We start from the raw sequence: 27,611 nt of genomic DNA, 5'->3' as shown, positions 1-27,611 counted from the left end.
GAAGGGCCAAGTCCCTGGTGGCCCAGGGAAAATTTGTCCTCTTGTCCGAAGGTGGATAGCTACGCCACGGGAGTACATGAATACATGTACAGCAAGCAGAGAACAGCCTTCAGCAATGTGTGCTATAGGAAGGAGAACATTTCAGTGAGAACATGGGTGTTACAAGAGTGTCCCTGCTTTCATTGACAAAATGATGGAGGGTGAATTCGGATGAAGTGCATCTCAGCTGAACAAACATGCAAAATAAACACACTCAGTGATATTAATGACATGGTGAAGGAAGATCTAAGTAAAAACTAAGCTGCAAATTATGCCATTTTCTCAACATAGCTGTTCTTTCTTACAGCACATGCACCAGTAAAGGCAACGAGTGCAGCTACAATGCTGAAGGTAAGCTGTAGAGATGTATGAGCTGCACCTTAGGAAACATTTCCTATGATGTTGTCTAACAACAAAACATTCTGCTTCTAAATTTCAGCATGCTACTGCTATTATGAAGGGAAGACATACGTCTACAAAGATGTCATCTACAACACCACAGATGGCTTGGGCTGGTGCATGCAAGCAACCTGTGATGTCAATGGAACAATCCACAGAGAACTCTACAAATGCAATGAAGTTACCACACCACCATTTGCGTTTACTACCACTTCAACACCAAGTGCAACAGGTATTTCTGGAAACATTTTTAAGGCTCCGTGCTTCAAATTAAACACCACGCACTATTTGCATTCATTACTGCTAAACTAATTAACAAATACTTAGCTGGTGGGAACAGCTTCCTCTTAGGAGAATAACTATGTATGTATCTGTGAATTTTGTACAATCTCCTGGGCATCTGTCCACATGTTGTGGGCAGGAGACATCTCTTTAGACTGACAATCTCTGGTGCTGAATGCAGCACTCACCCCTCAGAGATGATCCAGAGAGAAGGACACATAATGCATTTCCTTCCTCCTCTTTAGAAAGCAACAAAGCATAAACACCATAAAAGATGCAATGTGCTGTACTGTAGCCCTGTGCATCAGCATTTCTGACAAATGTATATCAACCATGCACACACCCTCAGTACCACAAGAGGACTCTCCTCCTAGGCTCCTCCCCACACAACACCATGGGGGAAAGTGCCATGATCAACTACATATCCAAGATGTCCTTGTGCATCCTTCCAGCATCCTTTGAGCATTCCCCTGGCATCCCCATGTTTCCTCCCAGCGATCCCAGCCCCACCCCCCGGCCACCTCTTTCCAGGCAGCACGGAATGTCTCCACTTCTGTTGGAAAGTTGTCCCCCACTCCAGTGCCCGGAACAGAAAGTACTGCATGGGGGGGGGGGGCCTAAGGAAAAGCACCTGCCCTCTCATAGCACCAGAGGGATTGCTACAAATTTCAATCAAATAGGAATCAGAAATTCCAATGCACAGGCCTACATTCTTACATAAAATAATTAATCTATGTGAGCATATGAACATAAGAACATCCCTGCTGGAACAGGCCCAAGACCTATCTAGTACAGCATCCTGTTTCACACAGTGGCCCACCAGATGCCTCTGGGGAACCCACAGGCAAGAACTGATAACATGCCCTCTCTCCTGCTGTTGCTCCCCTACAACCGGCATTTAGAGACATCTTGCCTCTGAGGCTGGGGGTGCCCTATAGCCCCCAGACTAGTAGCCATTGATAGATCTGTCCTCCATGAGTCTGTCTAAGCCCCTTTTAAAGCCATTCAAACTAGTAGCCATCACCACATCCTGTGGCAGAGAATTCCATAGATTAAATTATGTGCTGTGTGAAAAAATACTTCCTTCCTGTGTGAAAAAGTAGTTTTTAAAAGAACTTTAATAGATCAATCTAAAGAACAATGAACCAGTATTATAAATGGCCCACAGCAAACCTCATGCAAGCTACAATAGAAGCAACAAAACTCTGTGAACAGTGATTTTTTCCTAAAATATGGTACCTGCTAATATTGGTGGTTGGAATCAGGCACATGGTCATGTAGGCATATGGGGATGAACAGTCCAGGTGAAGCTTAGTCTTTGCTTGAATGACAAGGTGCTCAGACATAGAAGCCAGCTTCATAATACCAGATGAAAACTATTGGCCTGTGTGATAACTATGCACTTACATACTCAAATCTAGTCATGGAGAGGAGAGCTGGTCTTGTGGTAGCAGGCATGACTTGTCCCCATAGCTAAGCAGGGTCCACCCTGGTTGCATTTGAATGGCAGACCTGAAGTTTGACCACTGTAAGATATTCCCCTCAGGGGATGGAGCTGTTTTGGGAAGAGCAGAAGGTTTCAAGTTCCCACCCTGGCTTCTCCAAGATAGGGCTGAGAGAGATTTCCTGCCTGGAACCTTGGAGAAGCCGCTGCAAGTCTGTGAAGACAATACTGAGCTAGATAGACCAATGGTCTCACTCAGTATATGGCAGCTTCCTCTGTTCCAAAGTGGTGGCACTGCAGAGCAGCAGAAAGTAGAACACCAGCCCTTACCCACCAGAAGCTGCCACAGTGGCTCAGAGAGCAGGAGTGGCTTGTCCTAAGGAGTGAGGGGGGAACCAAACCAGACACCACTACCTCCGGTTCCCAGCAGCTCCATTTGCACCCCCCTCTCCCTGCCTCTGCATTAGCGAGAGCACCTCTGCCTGCAGGCTGGCAATCCATCAGGGGGAGCTAAGAGGACCGGTCAGTTATTAACCAGGGCGCTTTCCAGACTAGCTGCTCATCAGCAGCAAAATGCCTCCGTTCGGGCAAGTTGCATTCGGAACGTAACCAACAGGGGGAGCAGTCTCGCAGCTACTAACAACCCCCCAAAACAGCAACTTTTCATGTGGGATATACAACGTCCTTGCTCCATATCATGATTAAATTCACAACAAGGCACTGGAAATGTGAATGGCACCCTGCTGCCCGTTTAGGGACTGAGAGTGTGGAATCTCACTTCTGAGATATATCCTGACCCCGTTGTAGGGTCTAGTCTGGAAAGCGCCCAGCTCACATAGCCTGCAGACAGAGCAGCTCCCATTCACCCTGGGTCGGGGTGGGATGAGAAAGAGAGGAGCAAACTGAGCTGCCTGGAACTAGAGGCAATTGTGCCTTGCCTGGCACCCGGCTAGCTCATCAGAACAAGCCACTATATTGAAGCATCTTATAACCCTTTCAGTTAGTCTCTGGTACTTCTGGGGTCTGTGCGGATCCCCACCGGTGGATCCCCTCTGCAGCCCCTGCTGGACACTACATATCTAAATAGGGAAATTAAAAGCAAAAAATAAAAAAGCCCCACACTGCATATGCTCTATAGCAAACATTACCATCTGAAATATACTGTACTCGCTGAACCCGCACAGAGGCTTCTGTGCAGTAGTTTACTTTCTTCTTGGAGTTTTGTTGTGAGAATTTGGCTGGTTGTTCAGTTGTTTATTTTTCCATGTGTCTTTGTTGTCTTTTTGCAGTTCTTTCTGTGAATCAGTGCACTTTGTATTTGGAAGTTTTTTGGGGAGGTTGGTGTTTCAAGTATTTGGTCAGGAGTTTTTTTGTCTTGCCTTCCCCCCACCTCTTGCCCCAGTGTCTCGCCTGCCTTCCCCCCACCTTTTGCCCCAGTGTTTCCCCTGCCTTCCCCCCACCTCTTGCCCCAGTGTCTCGCCTGCCTTCCCCCCACCTCTTGCCCCAGTGTCTCGCCTGCCTTCCCCCTACCTTCTGCCCCAGTGTCTTGCTTGGGTGTTTTGTTTTGTTTTTTAGTGTTGAGTGTGGCTACTGTTGGCCCTGTTTTTCCACTCAGTACTTTGTGGGGAGGGTGTGTGTGAGAGCCAGTCGTCACAGTCTGGCTCTCCATAGCTTTGTCCCCACCCCTGCAGCCCTTCGCTTGCCTCCCCCGCCACTTATTCCGCCCTCCTCTGTCACGTGTCCCCCTACTGGCTCCCTCTCGCACCCATTCCTGTGCCAGGCCCTTGAGCTTTGTTCCCTTGTGCAGCCATCCCTTGTGCAGCCTTACCCCCTTTGCTCTGTCTTTTTCTTTTCATATTCTTTTTCTGGCGCAGCTGCCTCGTTGCAGCCGGGTCCTACGGCTCTCTCTCACCCCAGCCTGGCTCTGGCTTATTGCAGGCTGGACCTGGCCTCTCCACCTTATTGCCGCGCAGCCGGCCTTGCCGCTGCTGGGTTGAGCCAGCAATGCTCGGCCAGGCCTGCCATTTCACCCAGCGCGGGCTCTCCGCCCCCTCGCTCCTGCCCGGTTGAGTCAGTGGCGCTCCGCCTTGATGCGGCCGGGCCTGGCATTTCGTGCATCCAGCCCCGCCGCCGCCACTGCTTGCCTCCTCGGCTGCCGGGCCCGCCACCACCACTTGCCCCCACGGCCGGGCCCCCTGCCATCTCTGGCCTCCCGCCACCGCTTGCCCCCACTGTCGCGCCCCCTGCCATCTCTGGCCTCCCCGGCCATGCCTGCCAACACCGACGCTTGCCTGTGTGGCCGCCGGCCATGCCCACCGCTGCTGCCGATTGCCTGCGCGGCCGCTGGGCCCGCCACCACTGCTTCCCTGCATCCGGGCCCCCTGGCTCCTCTGGCCTCCCTGGCCATGCCCCCCACCCACACACCTCTGGTCTCCTGGATGTGCCGCCCAGCGCCCAGCCAATCAGATGGCTTGCCAGGACGCTCATTCTAAAGGCACACCCAGGAGAAATAGATATATAGATTCCTTTCATAAAATCATATATAGTATGCCAGAAGAAAATGGGGCAGGGCAGGAGCATGTAAATCAGAGAGTACATATACAAAATCTGCCCTTCAACAGCAACCAGAGGAATTTGCTCACTCTTTTAATGTTATGAAGTGCCTGTAAAGAAATAGGTAGCACTCAGAGAGGCGAGTCTCCTGATAGCTGAGACTCGCCGGAGGGGGTTCTGCAGGGAGAGCCGCTCTCCCCGCACACAATCTAGGCTGCACCCCTGGGTGGCTGGATCGGCCACCCACACGACTGCCGCCTCCGTCACGGAGCCAGCGGGGGGCTGCAGCGGGGATCTGCCGGTGGGGATCTGCGCAGCCCCCAGAAGTACCAGAGTTATGTACGGAAAGGGTTATAAGATGATTCAATATAGCATAAGCTTTTCATGGGTGATAACCCACTTTGTCAGGTGCTAAGGCTATATAGAAGATCTTCTGCTGCCGCTCTGAAAGGCTGCGAGGAAGGCGGGAGTTCGCTTGCCTTCCCCTGCAGATGAGTAGTGGCAGTCTTCCCTTCACCGCACCACGTGCCCACACAAGCTGCAGCGTGCCAAAAGGAAATGCTGGGAGCGGCAGGGTTTCCTGCCTCCCACGCATGAGCGTGGTGGCTGCTTTTGTTAGAGCAGCCACTGCACTTGTCACAGCTGCTCCTTCCCCCCAGATCATGTGCAGAAATGGCAGTGGGCAGAGGGGAGCTGTTGAACCTGGCAACAATCACCCAGATGATCACTGGCCAAGGTTAAGCAAACTTGGCTAAATGCTGGGTTTAAAAGTTGGGCTTGGTGCGGCTGCAGCACTGGGAAGGACCTTGATCCTGGTGTTTCACATGCATGGCGTAACCCAGGCTGGGCTGCCCTATCCTAGGTTAGGCTGCGCATGTGGATATCCTTGCTGAGTTGTTACTGGTTCTGTCAGAAAGTTCAGTTGTATTGGACGAGGATTAAAAAGAGGCGATGGTTTTCTGTAACACTATAAGGATGGTACTTGATGTATTTTAACCCCTGTCCCTTGGAGAATCTTAGACTGTTCCCATGCTGTGATTTCAACTGCCTGTGTTTCTCCAGTAACAACTCAGAATCTGGAGAAGTGGGTTATCACCCATGAAAGCTTATGCTATATTGAACCATCTTATAATCATTTCAGTTAGTCTTGGTGTGCTACCTATTTTGAATGAAGCTGAGATACAGTGTACAGTGTATCTCAGTGTGCAGTCACTGACATTAAGTAACGTGGTCTCTCAGGTACCCTGTGCCCAAACCATCCAAGACTTTAAGAGCATGAGGCGATTCTCACGACCACAGGAAAGTGGGCCAAGGGAGCCTAGCCTGCTTTCCTGCGGTTGTGTTCTTCAACGGGAGGGGCGCGGCTCCCAGCAGCAAACTGTGGAAAGTACCTCCCAATAAATGAGGTTAGCGGAGCAAGCACTCTGCTAACCCCATTTGACTGATTGTGTGCTGCCGCGGTGCAGCAACACATGAGTAGGCCCCCAATCAGGAGGCTACAAGCAGCCTCCCAGCGTGGGGGTCTCCCCAGAATGCACCGCTCACTTTCATGGGGCACCCTGGGACTTCCGGGGGCCGTGCGGCCCCTGATCCCCGCAAACCCAACTGGCTCCATGACGGAGCCGATATTCACGTGGGTGGCCTCCCAGAGTGAGCGGTCTGCTTGTGTGTGGGGAGAGCAGGCTAAGCCCGCTTTCCCAGCACTACCCACTAAAGCTCTCCACACTGCTTGTGTGGAGAGCCTCCATGAATTAGGATCAGAAACAAACTGAGAGCAAGCTCAGATTAAATAAAAAAATAGAGTAATATATTCTGTATACTAGACTCCTGCTATCACACGGATAGCAGCATTTTGTACCACCTGCAGTTTCCGCACATTTCAAGGAAAGTCTTACATACACACATTGCTATAGTCAAACCTGAATGTGGCCACTGCATGTGTGAACATGGCGAGAGCTGCTTTCTCCAAAAAGGGCCAAAAAACGTGTGCAAGCCAAAGCTATGAACTGGTACTAGAACGACTACGAATATATACCGCTATTCAACAAAAGTTCTCAAAACGGTATACATAGAAATATATGTGCTAATGCACTTTTGGTTATAATCTGGCCATCCAGAAACAAAGTTGGATCCAAGAGGACTCCAAAACTGTGAATTTGATCTTTCAAAAGAAGTGCTTCCCCATTCACAAGAGAGCTGGTCTTGTGGTAACAAGCATGACTTGTCTCCTTAGCTAAGCAGAGTCTGCCCTGGTTGAATATGAAAGAGAGACTAGAAGTGTGAGCATTGTAAGATATTCCCCTTAGAGGATGGAGCCACTCTGGGAAAAGCAGAAGGTTTCAAGTTCCTTCCCTCACATCTCCAAGATAAGGCTGAGAGAGACTCCTGCCTGCAACCTTGGAGAAGCCACAGGGTTATTATTTATTTTTTATTATAAATAATAAATATTTATTTATTTGATTTATATACTGCCCTTCCAAAAATGGCTCGGGCGGTATGAAGAAATCTTCATCTTACGACACTCAAAGCTAAGAAAAACAGCAGTTAAGATGTCTGTAAATTGCCACCTTGGTTCAGCATTAAATGGTGTTTCAACATCACAGCACTTGCCACAGGAGAGGAGGATCCGCTAGATGGCTGCTGGTGCATGCCCTGAAGGAGGAGTGAGCAACAATGGCAGCTCAGGCTCACATTGTCATCATAATTGCCAGTCCAGGAGACAGCTCCTTCTGCATCTCAGTATGTGGAGGAACTGGCTGACTCGCCCATCCAAGATGCTTTCTTGAGCTCTTGCTCTTCCAGGTTCAGCTGTGATGCTATGATGGAGAGAGGGGGAAAGACTGGCCAGTTCTGAACATTCCTGCCAAACATTCCCACCAGAAATGGGCAAGGAGGCAATTTTTAATTTTCCATATAACCTTTCTCCACAAACCACATAGGATCCTATGGGGAGTTTGGAGAAAGATTTTATGAAAAATTGAAAATTGCCTCCTTCCCAATTCTCTTGTAGGTTGGATAGTAGGTTGCACATATCATGCCCTACAATCAAACTCACATGGGTATCCTTAGGACATACTCATGATGAAAAAATGGGTACGGGAGTTCCCCATTGTTCCATATGGCCAAAACACTTGAAGTGTTTTGAGTTGCTAGACTGAAACAGCGGTCTCGAGCTCTATTTTGACAGAGGGTTTCAGCCAATTTGTGCTTCATTTTAAGCCCAAAGAGAAATTAAAAATCTGTTAACTGCACATCCCAGAAACTCAATATAACAGTCTGAACTAAATTTGTTGTTCCAGGATCAATTACATCAGCAGCAGCAGCAACAACAACATGTGTCCACAGAGTATGTGAATGGACAAAATGGTATGATGTCAGCTACCCAAAATATGGGGTAAATGATGGAGATTATGAAACGCCTGATAATATAAGAGAAAAAGGATACAGTTTATGCAAATTGCCAGATGAAATAGAATGCAGAGCTAAGCACCTCCCAAATGAAAAGCTAGAGTCACTCAATCAAAAGCTACAATGTAACAAGAAAAATGGACTTATTTGTAACAATAAGGATCAGATACCACCAATCTGTAACAACTATGAAGTAAGATTCTTATGCTGTATGTATATACCATGTGTAACAACATCCAAACCAATCACTACCATCGAAGAAACGACCATACCAATAAAAACATCAATAACAACCCCTGGAGTTGTTTCCACTGCAACAGCCACATCTCTGCAATCCACACCCGTCTCCAAACCAAAGACGACCCTAGCAACCGAGGCCACCACGCCCCAAACCACCGTTGGCACCATCGGCACCACGACTACTCCCGCACCCCCAGGTTCCACTCCAGGGATGCCCAGCACCACCTGCCAGCCCAAGTGTCTGTGGACCACGTGGTTTAACACAAATGTCCCAACATACGGACCAGAGGGCGGTGACCTGGAGACCTACGATAGCATCCGAGCCAAGGGAGGCCTGTTCTGCAAGAACCCTCAACAAATCCAATGCCGGGCCGTAAACTACCGTGACGTCAGCCTGCAATTGCTTGGACAAAAACTCCGGTGCGAGCTTGGCCTTGGACTCGTGTGCAACAATTCTCAACAGACAGGAAAGTACAAGATGTGCTACGACTACGAGGTCAAAATGCTCTGCTGTGACGACTACACACACTGCCAGCCGACGACCACGACACAGAGCACGACAGGGACCATCCGCACCACAGCTGCAGGAGTCAGCACGACCGGAGCTACCACTCTACCGGCTTCCTCCACGGGTTCCATGCCGACTCCCCCTCTTCCTACAACCACCCAAAGAACTACTGTGGTGACGACCAGTCCCGCAGTAACACCTGGTTCCACGATGACTCCCCCTCTTCAGACAACCACTCAGACCACCACAGTGGTGACCACAAGCCCAGCAGAAACACCTGGAAGCTCAACAGCCACAACTCTTGCCACTCTGCTTCCCACTGCCCCACCCTCACAACCAGGCTTGGTCAGCACACCGGCTGTCACCCCTGGAACTGTCCCCACTGTGACAGCCACATCTCTGCAATCCACACCCGTCCCCAAACCAAAGACGACCCTAGCGACCGAGGCCACCACGCCCCAAACCACCGTTGGCACCATCGGCACCACGACTACTCCCGCACCCCCAGGTTCCACTCCAGGGATGCCCAGCACCACCTGCCAGCCCAAGTGTCTGTGGACCACGTGGTTTAACACAAATGTCCCAACATACGGACCAGAGGGCGGTGACCTGGAGACCTACGATAGCATCCGAGCCAAGGGAGGCCTGTTCTGCAAGAACCCTCAACAAATCCAATGCCGGGCCGTAAACTACCGTGACGTCAGCCTGCAATTGCTTGGACAGAAACTCCGGTGCGAGCTTGGCCTTGGACTCGTGTGCAACAATTCTCACCAGACAGGAAAGTACAAGATGTGCTACGACTACGAGGTCAGAATGCTCTGCTGTGACGACTACACACACTGCCAGCCGACGACCACGACACAGAGCACGACAGGGACCATCCGCACCACAGCTGCAGGAGTCAGCACGACCGGAGCTACCACTCTACCGGCTTCCTCCACGGGTTCCATGCCGACTCCCCCTCTTCCTACAACCACCCAAAGAACTACTGTGGTGACGACCAGTCCAGCAGTAACACCTGGTTCCACGATGACTCCCCCTCTTCAGACAACCACTCAGACCACCACAGTGGTGACCACAAGCCCAGCAGAAACACCTGGAAGCTCAACAGCCACAACTCTTGCCACTCTGCTTCCCACTGCCCCACCCTCACAACCAGGCTTGGTCAGCACGCCGGCTGTCACCCCTGGAACTCTCCCCACCGTGACAGCCACATCTCTGCAATCCACACCCGTCTCCAAACCAAAGACGACCCTAGCGACCGAGGCCACCACGCCCCAAACCACCGTTGGCACCATCGGCACCACGACTACTCCCGCACCCCCAGGTTCCACTCCAGGGATGCCCAGCACCACCTGCCAGCCCAAGTGTCTGTGGACCACGTGGTTTAACACAAATGTCCCAACATACGGACCAGAGGGCGGTGACCTGGAGACCTACGATAGCATCCGAGCCAAGGGAGGCCTGTTCTGCAAGAACCCTCAACAAATCCAATGCCGGGCCGTAAACTACCGTGACGTCAGCCTGCAATTGCTTGGACAGAAACTCCGGTGCGAGCTTGGCCTTGGACTCGTGTGCAACAATTCTCACCAGACAGGAAAGTACAAGATGTGCTACGACTACGAGGTCAGAATGCTCTGCTGTGACGACTACACACACTGCCAGCCGACGACCACGACACAGAGCACGACAGGGACCATCCGCACCACAGCTGCAGGAGTCAGCACGACGGGGACCATCCGCACCACAGCTGCAGGAGTCAGCACGACCGGAGCTACCACTCTACCGGCTTCCTCCACGGGTTCCATGCCGACTCCCCCTCTTCCTACAACCACCCAAAGAACTACTGTGGTGACGACCAGTCCAGCAGTAACACCTGGTTCCACGATGACTCCCCCTCTTCAGACAACCACTCAGACCACCACAGTGGTGACCACAAGCCCAGCAGAAACACCTGGAAGCTCAACAGCCACAACTCTTGCCACTCTGCTTCCCACTGCCCCACCCTCAAAACCAGGCTTGGTCAGCACGCCGGCTGTCACCCCTGGAACTGTCCCCACCGTGACAGCCACATCTCTGCAATCCACACCCGTCTCCAAACCAAAGACGACCCTAGTGACCGAGGCCACCACGCCCCAAACCACCGTTGGCACCATCGGCACCACGACTACTCCCGCACCCCCAGGTTCCACTCCAGGGATGCCCAGCACCACCTGCCAGCCCAAGTGTCTGTGGACCACGTGGTTTAACACAAATGTCCCAACATACGGACCAGAGGGCGGTGACCTGGAGACCTACGATAGCATCCGAGCCAAGGGAGGCCTGTTCTGCAAGAACCCTCAACAAATCCAATGCCGGGCCGTAAACTACCGTGACGTCAGCCTGCAATTGCTTGGACAAAAACTCCGGTGCGAGCTTGGCCTTGGACTCGTGTGCAACAATTCTCACCAGACAGGAAAGTACAAGATGTGCTACGACTACGAGGTCAGAATGCTCTGCTGTGACGACTACAAACACTGCCAGCCGACGACCACGACACAGAGCACGACAGGGACCATCCGCACCACAGCTGCAGGAGTCAGCACGACCGGAGCTACCACTCTACCGGCTTCCTCCACGGGTTCCATGCCGACTCCCCCTCTTCCTACAACCACCCAAAGAACTACTGTGGTGACGACCAGTCCAGCAGTAACACCTGGTTCCACGATGACTCCCCCTCTTCAGACAACCACTCAGACCACCACAGTGGTGACCACAAGCCCAGCAGAAACACCTGGAAGCTCAACAGCCACAACTCTTGCTACTCTGCTTCCCACTGCCCCACCCTCACAACCAGGCTTGGTCAGCACACCGGCTGTCACCCCTGGAACTCTCCCCACCGTGACAGCCACATCTCTGCAATCCACACCCGTCTCCAAACCAAAGACGACCCTAGCGACCGAGGCCACCACGCCCCAAACCACCGTTGGCACCATCGGCACCACGACTACTCCAGCACCCCCAGGTTCCACTCCAGGGATGCCCAGCACCACCTGCCAGCCCAAGTGTCTGTGGACCACGTGGTTTAACACAAATGTCCCAAAATACGGACCAGAGGGCGGTGACCTGGAGACCTACGATAGCATCCGAGCCAAGGGAGGCCTGTTCTGCAAGAACCCTCAACAAATCCAATGCCGGGCCGTAAACTACCGTGACATCAGCCTGCAATTGCTTGGACAGAAACTCCGGTGCGAGCTTGGCCTTGGACTCGTGTGCAACAATTCTCACCAGACAGGAAAGTACAAGATGTGCTACGACTACGAGGTCAGAATGCTCTGCTGTGACGACTACACACACTGCCAGCCGACGACCACGACACAGAGCACGACAGGGACCATCCGCACCACAGCTGCAGGAGTCAGCACGACCGGAGCTACCACTCTACCGGCTTCCTCCACGGGTTCCATGCCGACTCCCCCTCTTCCTACAACCACCCAAAGAACTACTGTGGTGACGACCAGCCCAGCAGTAACACCTGGTTCCACGATGACTCCCCCTCTTCAGACAACCACTCAGACCACCACAGTGGTGACCACAAGCCCAGCAGAAACACCTGGAAGCTCAACAGCCACAACTCTTGCCACTCTGCTTCCCACTGCCCCACCCTCACAACCAGGCTTGGTCAGCACGCCGGCTGTCACCCCTGGAACTGTCCCCACCGTGACAGCCACATCTCTGCAATCCACACCCGTCTCCAAACCAAAGACGACCCTAGCGACCGAGGCCACCACGCCCCAAACCACCGTCATCACCACGACTACCCCAGCACCCCCAGGTTCCACTCCAGGGACAACCATCGAGACCGCCGCAACCATGCCCCAAACCACCATAAGCACAAAATATTCCACACTGACTTCCCCTGTTCATGTAACCACTCAGACAACCACAGTGGTGACCACAAGCCCAGCAGAAACACCTGGAAGCTCAACAGCCACAACTCTTGCCACTCTGCTTCCCACTGCCCCACCCTCACAACCAGGCTTGGTCAGCACACCGGCTGTCATCCCTGGAACTGTCCCCACCGTGACAGCCACATCTCTGCAATCCACACCCGTCTCCAAACCAAAGACGACCCTAGCGACCGAGGCCACCACGCCCCAAACCACCGTTGGCACCATCGGCACCACGACTACTCCCGCACCCCCAGGATCCACTCCAGGGATGCCCAGCACCACCTGCCAGCCCAAGTGTCTGTGGACCACGTGGTTTAACACAAATGTCCCAACATACGGACCAGAGGGCGGTGACCTGGAGACCTACGATAGCATCCGAGCCAAGGGAGGCCTGTTCTGCAAGAACCCTCAACAAATCCAATGCCGGGCCGTAAACTACCGTGACGTCAGCCTGCAATTGCTTGGACAAAAACTCCGGTGCGAGCTTGGCCTTGGACTCGTGTGCAACAATTCTCAACAGACAGGAAAGTACAAGATGTGCTACGACTACGAGGTCAAAATGCTCTGCTGTGACGACTACACACACTGCCAGCCGACGACCACGACACAGAGCACGACAGGGACCATCCGCACCACAGCTGCAGGAGTCAGCACGACCGGAGCTACCACTCTACCGGCTTCCTCCACGGGTTCCATGCCGACTCCCCTTCTTCCTACAACCACCCAAAGAACTACTGTGGTGACGACCAGTCCAGCAGTAACACCTGGTTCCACAATGACTCCCCCTCTTCAGACAACCACTCAGACCACCACAGTGGTGACCACAAGCCCAGCAGAAACACCTGGAAGCTCAACAGCCACAACTCTTGCCACTCTGCTTCCCACTGCCCCACCCTCACAACCAGGCTTGGTCAGCACGCCGGCTGTCACCCCTGGAACTGTCCCCACCGTGACAGCCACATCTCTGCAATCCACACCCGTCTCCAAACCAAAGACGACCCTAGCGACCGAGGCCACCACGCCCCAAACCACCGTTGGCACCATCGGCACCACGACTACTCCCGCACCCCCAGGTTCCACTCCAGGGATGCCCAGCACCACCTGCCAGCCCAAGTGTCTGTGGACCACGTGGTTTAACACAAATGTCCCAACATACGGACCAGAGGGCGGTGACCTGGAGACCTACGATAGCATCCGAGCCAAGGGAGGCCTGTTCTGCAAGAACCCTCAACAAATCCAATGCCGGGCCGTAAGCTACCGTGACGTCAGCCTGCAATTGCTTGGACAGAAACTCCGGTGCGAGCTTGGCCTTGGACTCGTGTGCAACAATTCTCACCAGACAGGAAAGTACAAGATGTGCTACGACTACGAGGTCAGAATGCTCTGCTGTGACGACTACACACACTGCCAGCTGACGACCACGACACAGAGCACGACAGGGACCATCCGCACCACAGCTGCAGGAGTCAGCACGACGGGGACCATCCGCACCTCAGCTGCAGGAGTCAGCACGACCGGAGCTACCACTCTACCGGCTTCCTCCACGGGTTCCATGCCGACTCCCCCTCTTCCTACAACCACCCAAAGAACTACTGTGGTGACGACCAGTCCAGCAGTAACACCTGGTTCCACGATGACTCCCCCTCTTCAGACAACCACTCAGACCACCACAGTGGTGACCACAAGCCCAGCAGAAACACCTGGAAGCTCAACAGCCACAACTCTTGCCACTCTGCTTCCCACTGCCCCACCCTCACAACCAGGCTTGTTCAGCACGCCGGCTGTCACCCCTGGAACTGTCCCCACCGTGACAGCCACATCTCTGCAATCCACACCCGTCTCCAAACCAAAGACGACCCTAGCGACCGAGGCCACCACGCCCCAAACCACCGTTGGCACCATCGGCACCACGACTACTCCCGCACCCCCGGGTTCCACTCCAGGGATGCCCAGCACCACCTGCCAGCCCAAGTGTCTGTGGACCACGTGGTTTAACACAAATGTCCCAACATACGGACCAGAGGGCGGTGACCTGGAGACCTACGATAGCATCCGAGCCAAGGGAGGCCTGTTCTGCAAGAACCCTCAACAAATCCAATGCCGGGCCGTAAACTACCGTGACGTCAGCCTGCAATTGCTTGGACAAAAACTCCAGTGCGAGCTTGGCCTTGGACTCGTGTGCAACAATTCTCAACAGACAGGAAAGTACAAGATGTGCTACGACTACGAGGTCAGAATGCTCTGCTGTGACGACTATACACACTGCCAGCCGACGACCACGACACAGAGCACGACAGGGACCATCCGCACCACAGCTGCAGGAGTCAGCACGACCGGAGCTACCACTCTACCGGCTTCCTCCACGGGTTCCATGCCGACTCCCCCTATTCCTACAACCACCCAAAGAACTACTGTGGTGACGACCAGTCCAGCAGTAACACCTGGTTCCACGATGACTCCCCCTCTTCAGACAACCACTCAGACCACCACAGTGGTGACCACAAGCCCAGCAGAAACACCTGGAAGCTCAACAGCCACAACTCTTGCCACTCTGCTTCCCACTGCCCCACCCTCACAACCAGGCTTGGTCAGCACACCGGCTGTCACCCCTGGAACTGTCCCCACCGTGACAGCCACATCTCTGCAATCCACACCCGTCTCCAAACCAAAGACGACCCTAGCGACCGAGGCCACCACGCCCCAAACCACCATCGGCACCATCGGCACCACGACTACTCCCGCACCCCCAGGTTCCACTCCAGGGATGCCCAGCACCACCTGCCAGCCCAAGTGTCTGTGGACCACGTGGTTTAACACAAATGTCCCAACATACGGACCAGAGGGCGGTGACCTGGAGACCTACGATAGCATCCGAGCCAAGGGAGGCCTGTTCTGCAAGAACCCTCAACAAATCCAATGCCGGGCCGTAAACTACCATGACGTCAGCCTGCAATTGCTTGGACAGAAACTCCGGTGCGAGCTTGGCCTTGGACTCGTGTGCAACAATTCTCACCAGACAGGAAAGTACAAGATGTGCTACGACTACGAGGTCAAAATGCTCTGCTGTGACGACTACACACACTGCCAAGGGACAACCACGACACAGAGCACGACAGGGACCATCCGCACCACAGCTGCAGGAGTCAGCACGACCGGAGCTACCACTCTACCGGGTTCCTCCATGGGTTCCATGCCGACTCCCCCTCTTCCTACAACCACCCAAAGAACTACTGTGGTGACGACCAGCCCAGCAGTAACACCTGGTTCCACGATGACTCCCCCTCTTCAGACAACCACTCAGACCACCACAGTGGTGACCACAAGCCCAGCAGAAACACCTGGAAGCTCAACAGCCACAACTCTTGCCACTCTGCTTCCCACTGCCCCACCCTCACAACCAGGCTTGGTCAGCACACCGGCTGTCACCCCTGGAACTGTCCCCACCGTGACAGCCACATCTCTGCAATCCACACCCGTCTCCAAACCAAAGACGACCCTAGCGACCGAGGCCACCACGCCCCAAACCACCGTCAGCACCATGACTACCCCAGCACCCCCAGGTTCCACTCCAGGGACAACCCTCGAGACCGCCGCAACCATGCCCCAAACCACCATAAGCACAAAATATTCCACACTGACTTCCCCTGTTCATGTAACCACTCAGACCACCACAGTGGTGACCACAAGCCCAGCAGAAACACCTGGAAGGTCAACAGCCACAACTCTTGCCACTCCGCTTCCCACTGCCCCACCCTCACAACCAGGCTTGGTCAGCACGCCGGCTGTCACCCCTGGAACTGTCCCCACCGTGACAGCCACATCTCTGCAATCCACACCCGTCTCCAAACCAAAGACGACCCTAGCGACCGAGGCCACCACGCCCCAAACCACCGTTGGCACCATCGGCACCACGACTACTCCCGCACCCCCAGGTTCCACTCCAGGAATGCCCAGCACCACCTGCCAGCCCAAGTGTCTGTGGACCACGTGGTTTAACACAAATGTCCCAACATACGGACCAGAGGGCGGTGACCTGGAGACCTACGATAGCATTCGAGCCAAGGGAGGCCAGTTCTGCAAGAACCCTCAACAAATCCAATGCCGGGCCGTAAACTACCGTGACGTCAGCCTGCAATTGCTTGGACAGAAACTCCGGTGCGAGCTTAGCCTTGGACTCGTGTGCAACAATTCTCACCAGACAGGAAAGTACAAGATGTGCTACGACTACGAGGTCAGAATGCTCTGCTGTGACGACTATACACACTGCCAGCCGACAACCACGACACAGAGCACGACAGGGACCACCCGCACCACAGCTGCAGGAGTCAGCACGACCGGAGCTACCACTCTACCGGCTTCCTCCACGGGTTCCATGCCGACTCCCCCTCTTCCTACAACCACCCAAAGAACTACTGTGGTGACGACCAGCCCAGCAGTAACACCTGGTTCCACGATGACTCCCCCTTTTCAGACAACCACTCAGACCACCACAGTGGTGACCACAAGCCCAGCAGAAACACCTGGAAGCTCAACAGCCACAACTCTTGCCACTCTGCTTCCCACTGCCCCACCCTCACAACCAGGCTTGGTCAGCACGCCGGCTGTCACCCCTGGAACTGTCCCCACCGTGACAGCCACATCTCTGCAATCCACACCCGTCTCCAAACCAAAGACGACCCTAGCGACCGAGGCCACCACGCCCCAAACCACCGTCAGCACCACGACTACCCCCGTACCCCCAGGTTCCACTCCAGGGACAACCATCGAGACCGCCGCAACCATGCCCCAAACCACCATAAGCACAAAATATTCCACACTGACTTCCCCTGTTCATGTATCCACTCAGACCACCACAGTGGTGACCACAAGCCCAGCAGAAACACCTGGTTCCACGATGACTCCCCCTCTTCAGACAACCACTCAGACCACCACAGTGGTGACCACAAGCCCAGCAGAAACACCTGGAAGGTCAACAGCCACAACTCTTGCCACTCCGCTTCCCACTGCCCCACCCTCACAACCAGGCTTGGTCAGCACGCCGGCTGTGACCCCTGGAACTGTCCCCACCGTGACAGCCACATCTCTGCAATCCACACCCGTCTCCAAAGCAAAGACGACCCTAGCGACCGAGGCCACCACGCCCCAAACCACCGTCAGCACCACGGCTACCCCCGCACCCCCAGGTTCCACTCCAGGGACAACCATCGAGACCGCCGCAACCATGCCCCAAACCACCATAAGCACAAAATATTCTACACTGACTTCCCCTGTTCATGTAACTACCCACACCACCACATTGGTGTCCAGAACTCCAGCAGAAACGCCCAGTAGCTCAAGGGCCACAACTCTTGCCACTCTTCTTCCCACCGTCCCCCCCACTCAACCAGCCTTGGTCAGCACACCAGCAGTCACCTCTGAAACTGTCTCCACCGTGACAGCCACATCTCTCCAATCCACACCCATCTCCAAACCGATGACAACCATAGTGAGCGAGGCCACTACACCCCAAACCACCATTAAAACCATTGGAACCACAACTCCTCCTACACCCCCGGGTTCCACTTCTGGGACGCTCAGCACCACTTGCCAACCTAAATGTCGGTGGACCGCGTGGTTTGACATGAACGACCCAACGTCCGATAAAGATGGTGGCGATCTGGAGACCTACGATAGCATCCGAGCCAATGGTGGCCAGTTCTGTGACAACCCGCAAGATATTGAGTGCCGGGCTGAAAAGCACCCTGATGTCAGCCTGGACATCCTTGGACAGAAACTCCGGTGCGAGCTTGGCCTTGGACTCGTGTGCAACAATTCTGACCAGACAGGAAATTACACGATGTGCTACAACTACCAGGTCAGATTCCGCTGTTGTGATGACTACACACACTGCCAGCTGACAACCACGACACAGAGCACAACAGGGACCACCCTCACTACAGTTGCAAGAGTCAGCACAACCAGCGCTACTACTCTCCCAGCTTCCTCCACGGGTTCCATACCGACTCCCCCTCTTCCTACAACCACCCAAAGAACTACTGTGGTGACGACCAGCCCAGCAGTAACACCTGGTTCCACGATGACTCCCTCTCTTCAGACAACCACTCAGACCACCACAGTGGTGACCACAAGCCCAGCAGAAACACCTGGAAGGTCAACAGCCACAACTCTTGCCACTCTGCTTCCCACTGCCCCACCCTCACAACCAGGCTTGGTCAGCACCCCGGCTGTCACCCCTGGAACTGTCCCCACCGTGACAGCCACATCTCTGCAATCCACACCCGTCTCCAAACCAATATCAACCATAGCAACTGAGGCGACATCATCCCAAACCATCGCCAGCACAGTTGCCCTGCTGACTACTCTAAAGCCTGCTATTTCCACTCTTTTACCCACTTTTTCAAGTCCTGGGACGGTCACCAAAACTCCTATTTCATCAATTTCTTCAGGTATGTGAGCCATTATACCATATATATCATTCATTCCTCTTGGTGTCACAATTCTTTTTACAGTTTAATCCATGTTGTCTACATTACATTCCACTCCTCCATTTATAGTATTCCATGTTATTCAACTTTTCACATCCAAGCTTCTTGAGAGAATGGCCTATAGTTGTTTTTCCCCCACCCCCTCCGCACTACTTTTCTGTTATTATTTCCTCAAATTTGTAATCTATATTACCTTTCATTCAAAATCATTCTTCAGTTTGGCTAATTTATGTGATGACTACTTGCATCAATAATAAGTCTGGCTAATTTTTGTGATGACTACTTGCATCAATAATAAGTCTGATGTTTATATCAATTCAAGCTGAAACATTTTTCTCCAATATCACATTGTTATCATATATTGTTATCCTTTCATGAACATTATCAATCTTCTTACTTTTTGGCCCCGTGAAGTCTAATAGTACTCGGCCATGACATTTTACTATTCTTTATATTGCTTGTTTAGCGTGGGTGGGGCAGGGTTAACCATCATATTTCTTTCTATAAGTTCTTCTGAATATGTTATATCGGTGGCCAATATTTGCAATTCTCTCTCTCCCTAATATAAAGTTGAAAGTTATTTTTAATTATAATTTTTTTAGAACCATGTAATTAGTATTTGCCTTTCACTATATGATGTCCAATCAATTTCTAAAACACCTGTTGATGCCCCAGTAACCCATACATATCAAAACACATTGCTTCAAACATATTGGATGTGTATCCAGTTTAATTCTAGTGCAAATATCTGATAAATACTATACCCGGTATGGAATTGCTTGCCCTGTACCTCATTCATGTGATTCTTCACCCAGTTAAAGCTACATGCAGAGAAGCACATGGCATTGGTGGACCATTGTGATAGCATGTAACAAAAGCATGGATCTCATGTGTTGAACTATTCCAGCCAATATCCTATATTGTCAGGTTAAAGGCTCCCCTCCTAGGCACAGATGTAGACAGTAGAACTGATTGAATTCAGTGGGAACTGAGCTTGTTATTCACATTTACATCCCACAGTTCCTCCAAGGAATTAGGGATATGCAAGAAACAGATTTTGTTTTATTTCGAGCTCAAAACGGTACACAAAATGGCCAAAACATTCAGTCAAAACAGCAGTCGAGCCAGATGTTTTGCTGGAACAACTCAAAACATTTTGAGGGTTTGGGCCATAGGGAACAATAGGAAACTCGAAACACCTCCTTGTTCCCCACTCATCTAGGATGCAATGGGGGGAGCAGGGAAAATGTTAAAAAATTGTTAAAAGTCACCCACTTGCCCATTTCTTTTGTGGGTTGGATGATAGGTAGCACTTATCATGCCCTACCACCCAACCCACTTTGGTGTCCCTAAGAGCTACCCATGGGAAACAATGGAGTGTTTTGAGTTTCCACATTGTTCTCTATGACTCACTATGGCTTACTAGGGCTCACTTCTCTCTGGCTCACAGAGTGCACTGCATACAAGTTTTGCATTGCAATTTGCAATGAATTTTCCAAGCCTGACTTGAAAAATACTGCAGATTAGAAGCACAGAGTAAAAGAGTATCTGTCCCTCCCAACACAGAACAAGACACATTTTCAAACACAGTCCAAAAATAGCCAAAAAAGAATCAGTGACCCCGAATCCATTGCCAGCCACAGCACCTGTGCTACAGTAACATCATTGGCATAAGTTGCTCTCTCACACACAATTATGACTCCTTATGTTACTTCCTTGCATTGCAACATCTGCCACAGCAGCACCTTTACTTAGCAGCAAGTATAGCCATAAGCTCAACTAGACTTCTGCTACATTTCCTCTAACTTGAAATGTAAATTGCAGAGCAGACCAGAGCAGGGAGTGAAGCACAAGTTAGTCTCAAGGCCAGACATGGAGCTCGTCACAGTAATCACCAAGAAAAATTACACACACACACAAAAATACACACACAGAGGGAGGGAGCTGCTAATGTCCATGATTTCCTGCTACATTAGCTCACAAACATAACAAACCATAACTCAAGAAACGAAGGCACCCGAGTTCACCTTTGTCAATCTGAGATCCAGCAAAACCAGATACTTATAGCTGCAATAGCACAGCATATTTGTTATTACTCTGTGCTGAGAAAAGAAAACCACAACATCAAACCTTTATTGATTCCTTCCTCCTCTCATGATGTATCTTCTTCAAGAGCTCTCTCTGCCTCCCAGACCCTTTAAATACATTTTGAATTTGTAATTCCCCCCTTTTGTGTTTTCCCCTTCCTCCTCCCTTCCCCCAGCCAATAGGGGCACAGTTGCCAGACAACACTTAATTTCTATGATAACAAGTCAAACAAGAAGCAAGGAGATTGTAAGCCATTCGGAAGCCAGTGCCAGAAAACCAACCAGTAACCTCCAAAATGGTGCTTGGAATGTCGAAACGTTCCAATCGAAATGGGGGCTTTATTTGAAGTGTGTTCTGTTTGAAGCTCAAAACACTCAATTTGAGTCAGAATGTTCTGATGGCGAAACAATCTCCACATCCCTACAAGGAATTTAGGGCAGCATTCATGGATTACTACATTTATTCTCACAACCACCATAGGCGATTTAGGTTAAACTGAGAGATTATGCCTAGCTCTAGATTACCCAGTGAGCTTCCTGGTTAATTGGAAATTCAAACCCAGGTTTCCTCAGTCCTAACCCAATACTCTAACTACTAAGAATAGATGGCATTTTTACTGTAGCCCTAAATATGTATAATGTTCAGCACCAATTTATAGTAGTACCTACATTCTCAATCTACCTGATTCCCATAACCGCCAATATACTTATTTGCATCTTTTCTACTCTGTCTTCAACAGCATCAAGTACAATTATCACTCCCACAGGTTCTACAGAAGGAACTGCACCTTTTACTTTAAGCACAACAACTCCATGTTTCTGTCACGTATCTGGAATCACTGGTGGTTTATTTTCCCCTGGTGAGTTTTGTTTTTTTAATGCATTTATTTCAGAAAAGGTTGAATTAATATTTTCATTCACATATTGCTTTGACTGTACATAGAACTAGTCCTTCTCCATACCAGCATCACAACTGTGGACTACCCAGGGAAGCCTACTACGGTGTCTTGCCGTATGGTTTGAGGTGCCTAGTAGAGATGTATTCTGTTATTTCTGTTTTATCCGTTTTTTTAACAGTTTGGGAGTAATATTTTTAATGTTTGTTTAATTGGTTTTATATGTCTTTCTTCCTTTAATATTCGCTTTTCTTGAGTGTTTTACAGAAATGCTCTATAACAATATTGAGCATGGTCCATTCTGCATCTCCAACAAATTAAGCTGTACATGAGGGAGTGTAGGATTCAAGGAACCTCCCCCTTCTTAGCTGTCCTCCTTTATCAGCAATATAGCCTACTGCCATGTGCAAACCATTAGTTTCAATAGGAGGCCAATGAGTGCCTCTCTTATAAACCAAAGCTCCCTCAATGCTCCCCAGGGTCCTGGGTTACATGTTATACATGAGTAACTGGCTGAAGGCCAGCCGTGATGGGGAGACAGGAAGAGGGCTCCACTGAGTCCTATGTTGATACTCTTCTGGGTGCAGCTTTGCCCATGGGGGCTGGATCTTGCTCACTATAAATAAGTAACAGTGCAACTCTATGAATGTTTGCTTAAAGTTGCAGTTTTAAGCAATCCTAGAGAGCGAGCCCTAGTGAGCTCCTTGGAACTTGAATATGCTTAAGCTTGCACTGCACATACATAAGCAAATCATAAACATGAACTGTACATGCATTTTAAAATGTGATGACATCTTCTGGTTTATATTTGTTGTACTTCTAAAAATATAAAATTCAGTTAATTCTTTCTCTTTTAAATAGGGGAAGTAATATATAATCGGACTGATAGTTCTGGATGCAGTTTTTATGCAATTTGCAGCAAGACCTGTGATGTTGAGAGATCCCAGACATGCGCTTCAACAACTCCTTCCCTTCCAACACCACCACCATTTACAACTGAAGGAACATCATCTGCTCCATCAACCCTGCACACCTCTTCAGCTGTACCAACAACACAAGCAACCGTATCACCCTCAACTCCTCAAACTGATTGTTTTAATACTGAACCACCTAGAAAGGTAATCCAGTTTTAATGTGTATCACTGGCACAATCTTTGTCACAATTTTTCTATCAATGCATTAAGTTGAGCTGTTTATGGATCTTGCTATGAATGTGTAGACCTAATTTGATGTAGTATCATCCCACCAAAGGTGTGATCTCAAAGTATCCATTTCAAAATCAACTTACTAACAGCATTCCTGAGAAAACACAAATTAAACTTTTGACAAATAACTCAAGTCAGGTTCTGCAGCTTCATTAATACTCCCCTTGCACAACAACAATATGGAATGTCATTCTATAATGCTTGTAATCCTAATCACTAGCTATCAAGAGAAGAGAGCATAATTTTAAGTGAAGAAGTTTCTGGATGAATTTAGTGAATTTAGTAAATGTATATGAATTTAGTAGCATACTATGCATGGGCCAAATTATCAACCTGATCCCAATAACAATCCAGACCATTCTTGCACCATGCACGCAATGCAAGGGGTAGTCTGGATCACATTGAGTCAATAATCAATATCTGCTCAGGGCTTCAGGATGGGGATGAGGGAGGCTTACCTTTTAATGAACAGCGAGTTACTCTGAAGGGTTACCTCCCAGAGAGCAGCCACAACCACAGTGTTTCAGATCTGCACCTTCCCTTTCCTAGTCTTGGCCTACAATGCACTAGGAAAGGAAGCAATGTTATGACATTGCATTCTTTTCTTGGTGCATTACTGGGCAGGGAAAGGCAATGGCTAACCTATATTTACAGAACATGGGCATTCCCCTCCCCGACCACCAGTAATGAATGCATCAGGAAAAGTCATGGTATTGCTTCATTCCTGGTACACTATAGGGTGAGACCAGGAAAGGGAAGGCAGGGATTGGACATGTCACTACTGTGGTTGCCCAGAAGGGGGTCAATTTTTTCAGAGAGGCCAGTTCTTTAACAAAGCCCCCCACCCCACCCCACAATAATATCTGATACAATGCTGATGTGATCTGGTATTGCATCAAATTGTGTGCCAATGTCTGAGATACATTTCATCTGAATAATTTCCTATGACAAATGCCCCAATAAGGCTTACATCACCTCACACCCAATTATTGGGCTGATGCAATGCACAGCGCTAGTATTCAAGTACACAATCCCACTGAAAGCAATTCAGTGTGGACAGCCTTGAATAAGCATATGATTTAGGCCCATAGTGCTGCCTAAATCTAACCACTATTTAGGATAGGTCATATACACACATGATCTCCTTAATAAGATTAGAGCCTTATCGAAGCATGTTCAGTTTCCACAGCCTGTATGCATCCTAGAATTCAGACTGCTTTGTTTTTTGCCAACCAGACAGATGAAAGGGTCAAAGGCAGAATGAGCAAATGCTGTGCAGTGTATACTGGTGGCTCTCGTTATGTGTTGTTCCTGTCAATTAGTGCAAATATGGAAACTGTGAATAACAAAATCTTGAGTCAATGCGAATTGGGGCAGGGGGGTTAGGTTCCTTGCTCTGGAAAAAAACAACACTTAAAAAGCAGGGAGAGGGCAGAAAATAAGGGTAGAAACGCACAGTACTTTGTTCTCCGTGTCTCCAGGAATGCCCCCAAATCCTCTTAATTTTTGTTCTAAATCTTTTTTAACAAAAAAGATGCAATGCACAGCCCTAGCATTTAACAAAAAGAGCCACAAAATGGCTCTGCGCTTCAAAATGGTGACCAGAAATTACATTAGAAGTCATTTCCAGACACAAGAACCGTGGATAAGCAAAAATTGCCTATATTTCATTCCATGGATAAAGAAACTGGGTCTCTCAGACCCATCCACGGATACATAAAACTGCAATCCACGAAACCACAGATAACGAAGGTCTCCTATAACTGGCAGTGCCAGATTTAGGCACAAGCTAAATAAGCTAAAGCTTAAAGCCTCACGAGGCCCATGAGGAACCTCCGATTTGATTTGATTTTAAATTTAATGCTGTACATAATGTATTTTCATTTATTTTATTTATTCTCTGGGCGGTTTTAAATTTAAAGGTATTTCTAATGCAAACAAGGCTTATCGGAACATAACTGTTTTGCTAGATTATTAGCTTTTTGTTGCATCTTTGCCAAGTAAAAATAAGTATTTCTATTTCTATTTTCATTGTCGTTTTTGTTAGAATAGTGGGGGTTTTTGTTTCGTGTTTTTGAAGTGCTATGGGGCCTTTTAAGCTTGACATAGCTTAGGGCCTCAGCATATAACAATTTGGGCCAGTAACAAGCTTCTCACTCTCAGGATGGAGAACAACCAATCATTTTTTCAGTACTGAAGGTAAAATGTGAAAGGCATCACTACCTATAGCATGTACACTCATTCAACTATACACTCTAGTTAGTAAACGGGTATTCAGGTTATGGAAGTGTTTCACAAATCTGTAAATCTGTTGACCGGTGAGTCAAAAGTCATGTTTATGGACACCAGCTGCTATGATGCCTCTCTCTTACCACTTTCAACTTTCCACTTTCAACTCCCTTAGAAACTATTTATCTCCACTCTTGGTGCAGGCGTATCCCAGTAAAGAAGTTACATGGTTTTTCCAAGGACATGACCCACAGTTCCTGGCGTGTGCAGCACTGCTGCACTGGGAACCAGACAGCTGTCATGTGAACAAGCACTCAGGCACAATCTCTTTGGATTGTAAACCTGGCTCTAATTCTTGCTATTGATCCCACATAGTCACATATGGAGAAATCTCATTTCCAAATATTCATGTTGGTCACACTTTTCTAAAACAGAAAGCTGATATCTTACTACAAGTACAATCATCTTAGAATAAATTGCCTATGGTTCTCTTCCAGTTCAATGAAACTTGGATGTTAAATAACTGCACTATGGCTATTTGTGAAGGAAACAACAGAATTGTTATGGTGCCTCTGCCACATGAAGAGAAGATAACATGTGCAAGTGGACTCTCACCTATAAAAATAGAAGACAAGGATGGCTGTATCAAATATGAGTGCGAATGTAAGTAAAATAACTGGACAAGAAGATAAAATATGCATACTGTAGAATAAAAGGCTGAGATACTTTACTTACTTACTTATATTTGTATTATGTTGTATACATACATATATAGATACCCATACTTTCTTATGGTTGTTCCACAATAGTATCCAACCCTTCAAAATTAATAGATGGAATAGCACGATGCCTCTAATGATTTTGCAGTATAAATTTCTATTGGCTTAAATTTGGCCAGGACGGCTCTCCAGGTGAACAGTTTTTGATCTTTTGTTTCTCCCTTGTAGGTATTTGCAATGGCTGGGACAATTCTCAATATATGACTTTTGATGGCACTTCTTACACCTTCTTTGATGATTGTACCTATATCCTGGTGAAAGAGATTGTGGCTGGAAAAGGAAACTTCAGTGTTTTGGTTGACAATGGCTTCTGTAATGCTCAATCCTGTTCTAGATCCATCATTGTAAATTACAATTCTATACAAATAGTACTAAGTAGCCAAATACATGAAGGAATAAGAACTAACAAGGTAATGTGGCATCAGTACTCAAGCTGTATAACTGCCAATCATAATAGCAAACAGTCAAAATTACACTACAGACCATATAAACGAGCTAAAGGTTGTGGCATAACTATCATGGGGATGTGGCTGTTCTGAAGCATAGTTCTGTTTAACCCTGTACTCTAATCCCATTTTGTGGACTGTATTTAGGACTGAAGTGTCATTCCGCTAAATTACCTGAACACATCCATCATGTATTTTTGTGTTATGAGCACATCCAATGACATGTAGTTATTGTCACAACAGCAAATATATGTTACTGTTTTCTAAGAGTATGCAATGTCTCTTTCATTTCTTGCTAAGCATGGCATTGTTTTAGTATCTTCTTAGATACCTGACCTTATTTTCCAGATTTATATATGAGCCCAATTTAAGCTTTAAACTCTGTTTTTAGGTTATTTTCAACAAAAAAGTAGTCAATGGAAGCTTCAGCAAGGATGGTATTTTAGTTAACAGTGCTGGTACTTCCATGAGTGTTAACATCCTCGACATCCAGGCTTTTATTTCTTTTGATGGACTCACCTTCACAATAAAACTCCCATTCCAAATGTTTCAACACAACACAGAAGGCCAGTGTGGTAAGTAAAGGGAATAAACTGTGTGGAAATGTGCTGTAATATGACCAGCCAGTAGGTGGCGCTTCCATCTTCCTGCCTGACATAAACATCCAAGTGTTTCGAAT

General features: G+C 49.4%; 1 protein-coding gene across 1 annotated transcript in view; it reads left to right on the top strand.

The window, feature by feature from the left end:
• Nucleotides 1-27,611, top strand: part of LOC128323920 (mucin-5B-like) — a 79,418-nt gene that overhangs the window by 31,771 nt on the left and 20,036 nt on the right. The window contains exons 28-35 of the mRNA XM_053247898.1: nucleotides 347-390; nucleotides 479-661; nucleotides 8,017-19,251; nucleotides 22,118-22,237; nucleotides 23,135-23,391; nucleotides 26,205-26,370; nucleotides 26,655-26,896; nucleotides 27,324-27,507. Coding sequence (XP_053103873.1) covers nucleotides 347-390; nucleotides 479-661; nucleotides 8,017-19,251; nucleotides 22,118-22,237; nucleotides 23,135-23,391; nucleotides 26,205-26,370; nucleotides 26,655-26,896; nucleotides 27,324-27,507 — 12,431 coding nt within the window. The remainder of the gene's footprint in view (nucleotides 1-346; nucleotides 391-478; nucleotides 662-8,016; nucleotides 19,252-22,117; nucleotides 22,238-23,134; nucleotides 23,392-26,204; nucleotides 26,371-26,654; nucleotides 26,897-27,323; nucleotides 27,508-27,611) is intronic.

This window comes from Hemicordylus capensis, chromosome 1 (genome assembly GCF_027244095.1).
Source record: "Hemicordylus capensis ecotype Gifberg chromosome 1, rHemCap1.1.pri, whole genome shotgun sequence".
NCBI lineage: Eukaryota > Metazoa > Chordata > Lepidosauria > Squamata > Cordylidae > Hemicordylus > Hemicordylus capensis.
Note: the sequence above shows the minus strand (reverse complement) of the source record. Positions and strands in the feature narration are given on the sequence as shown.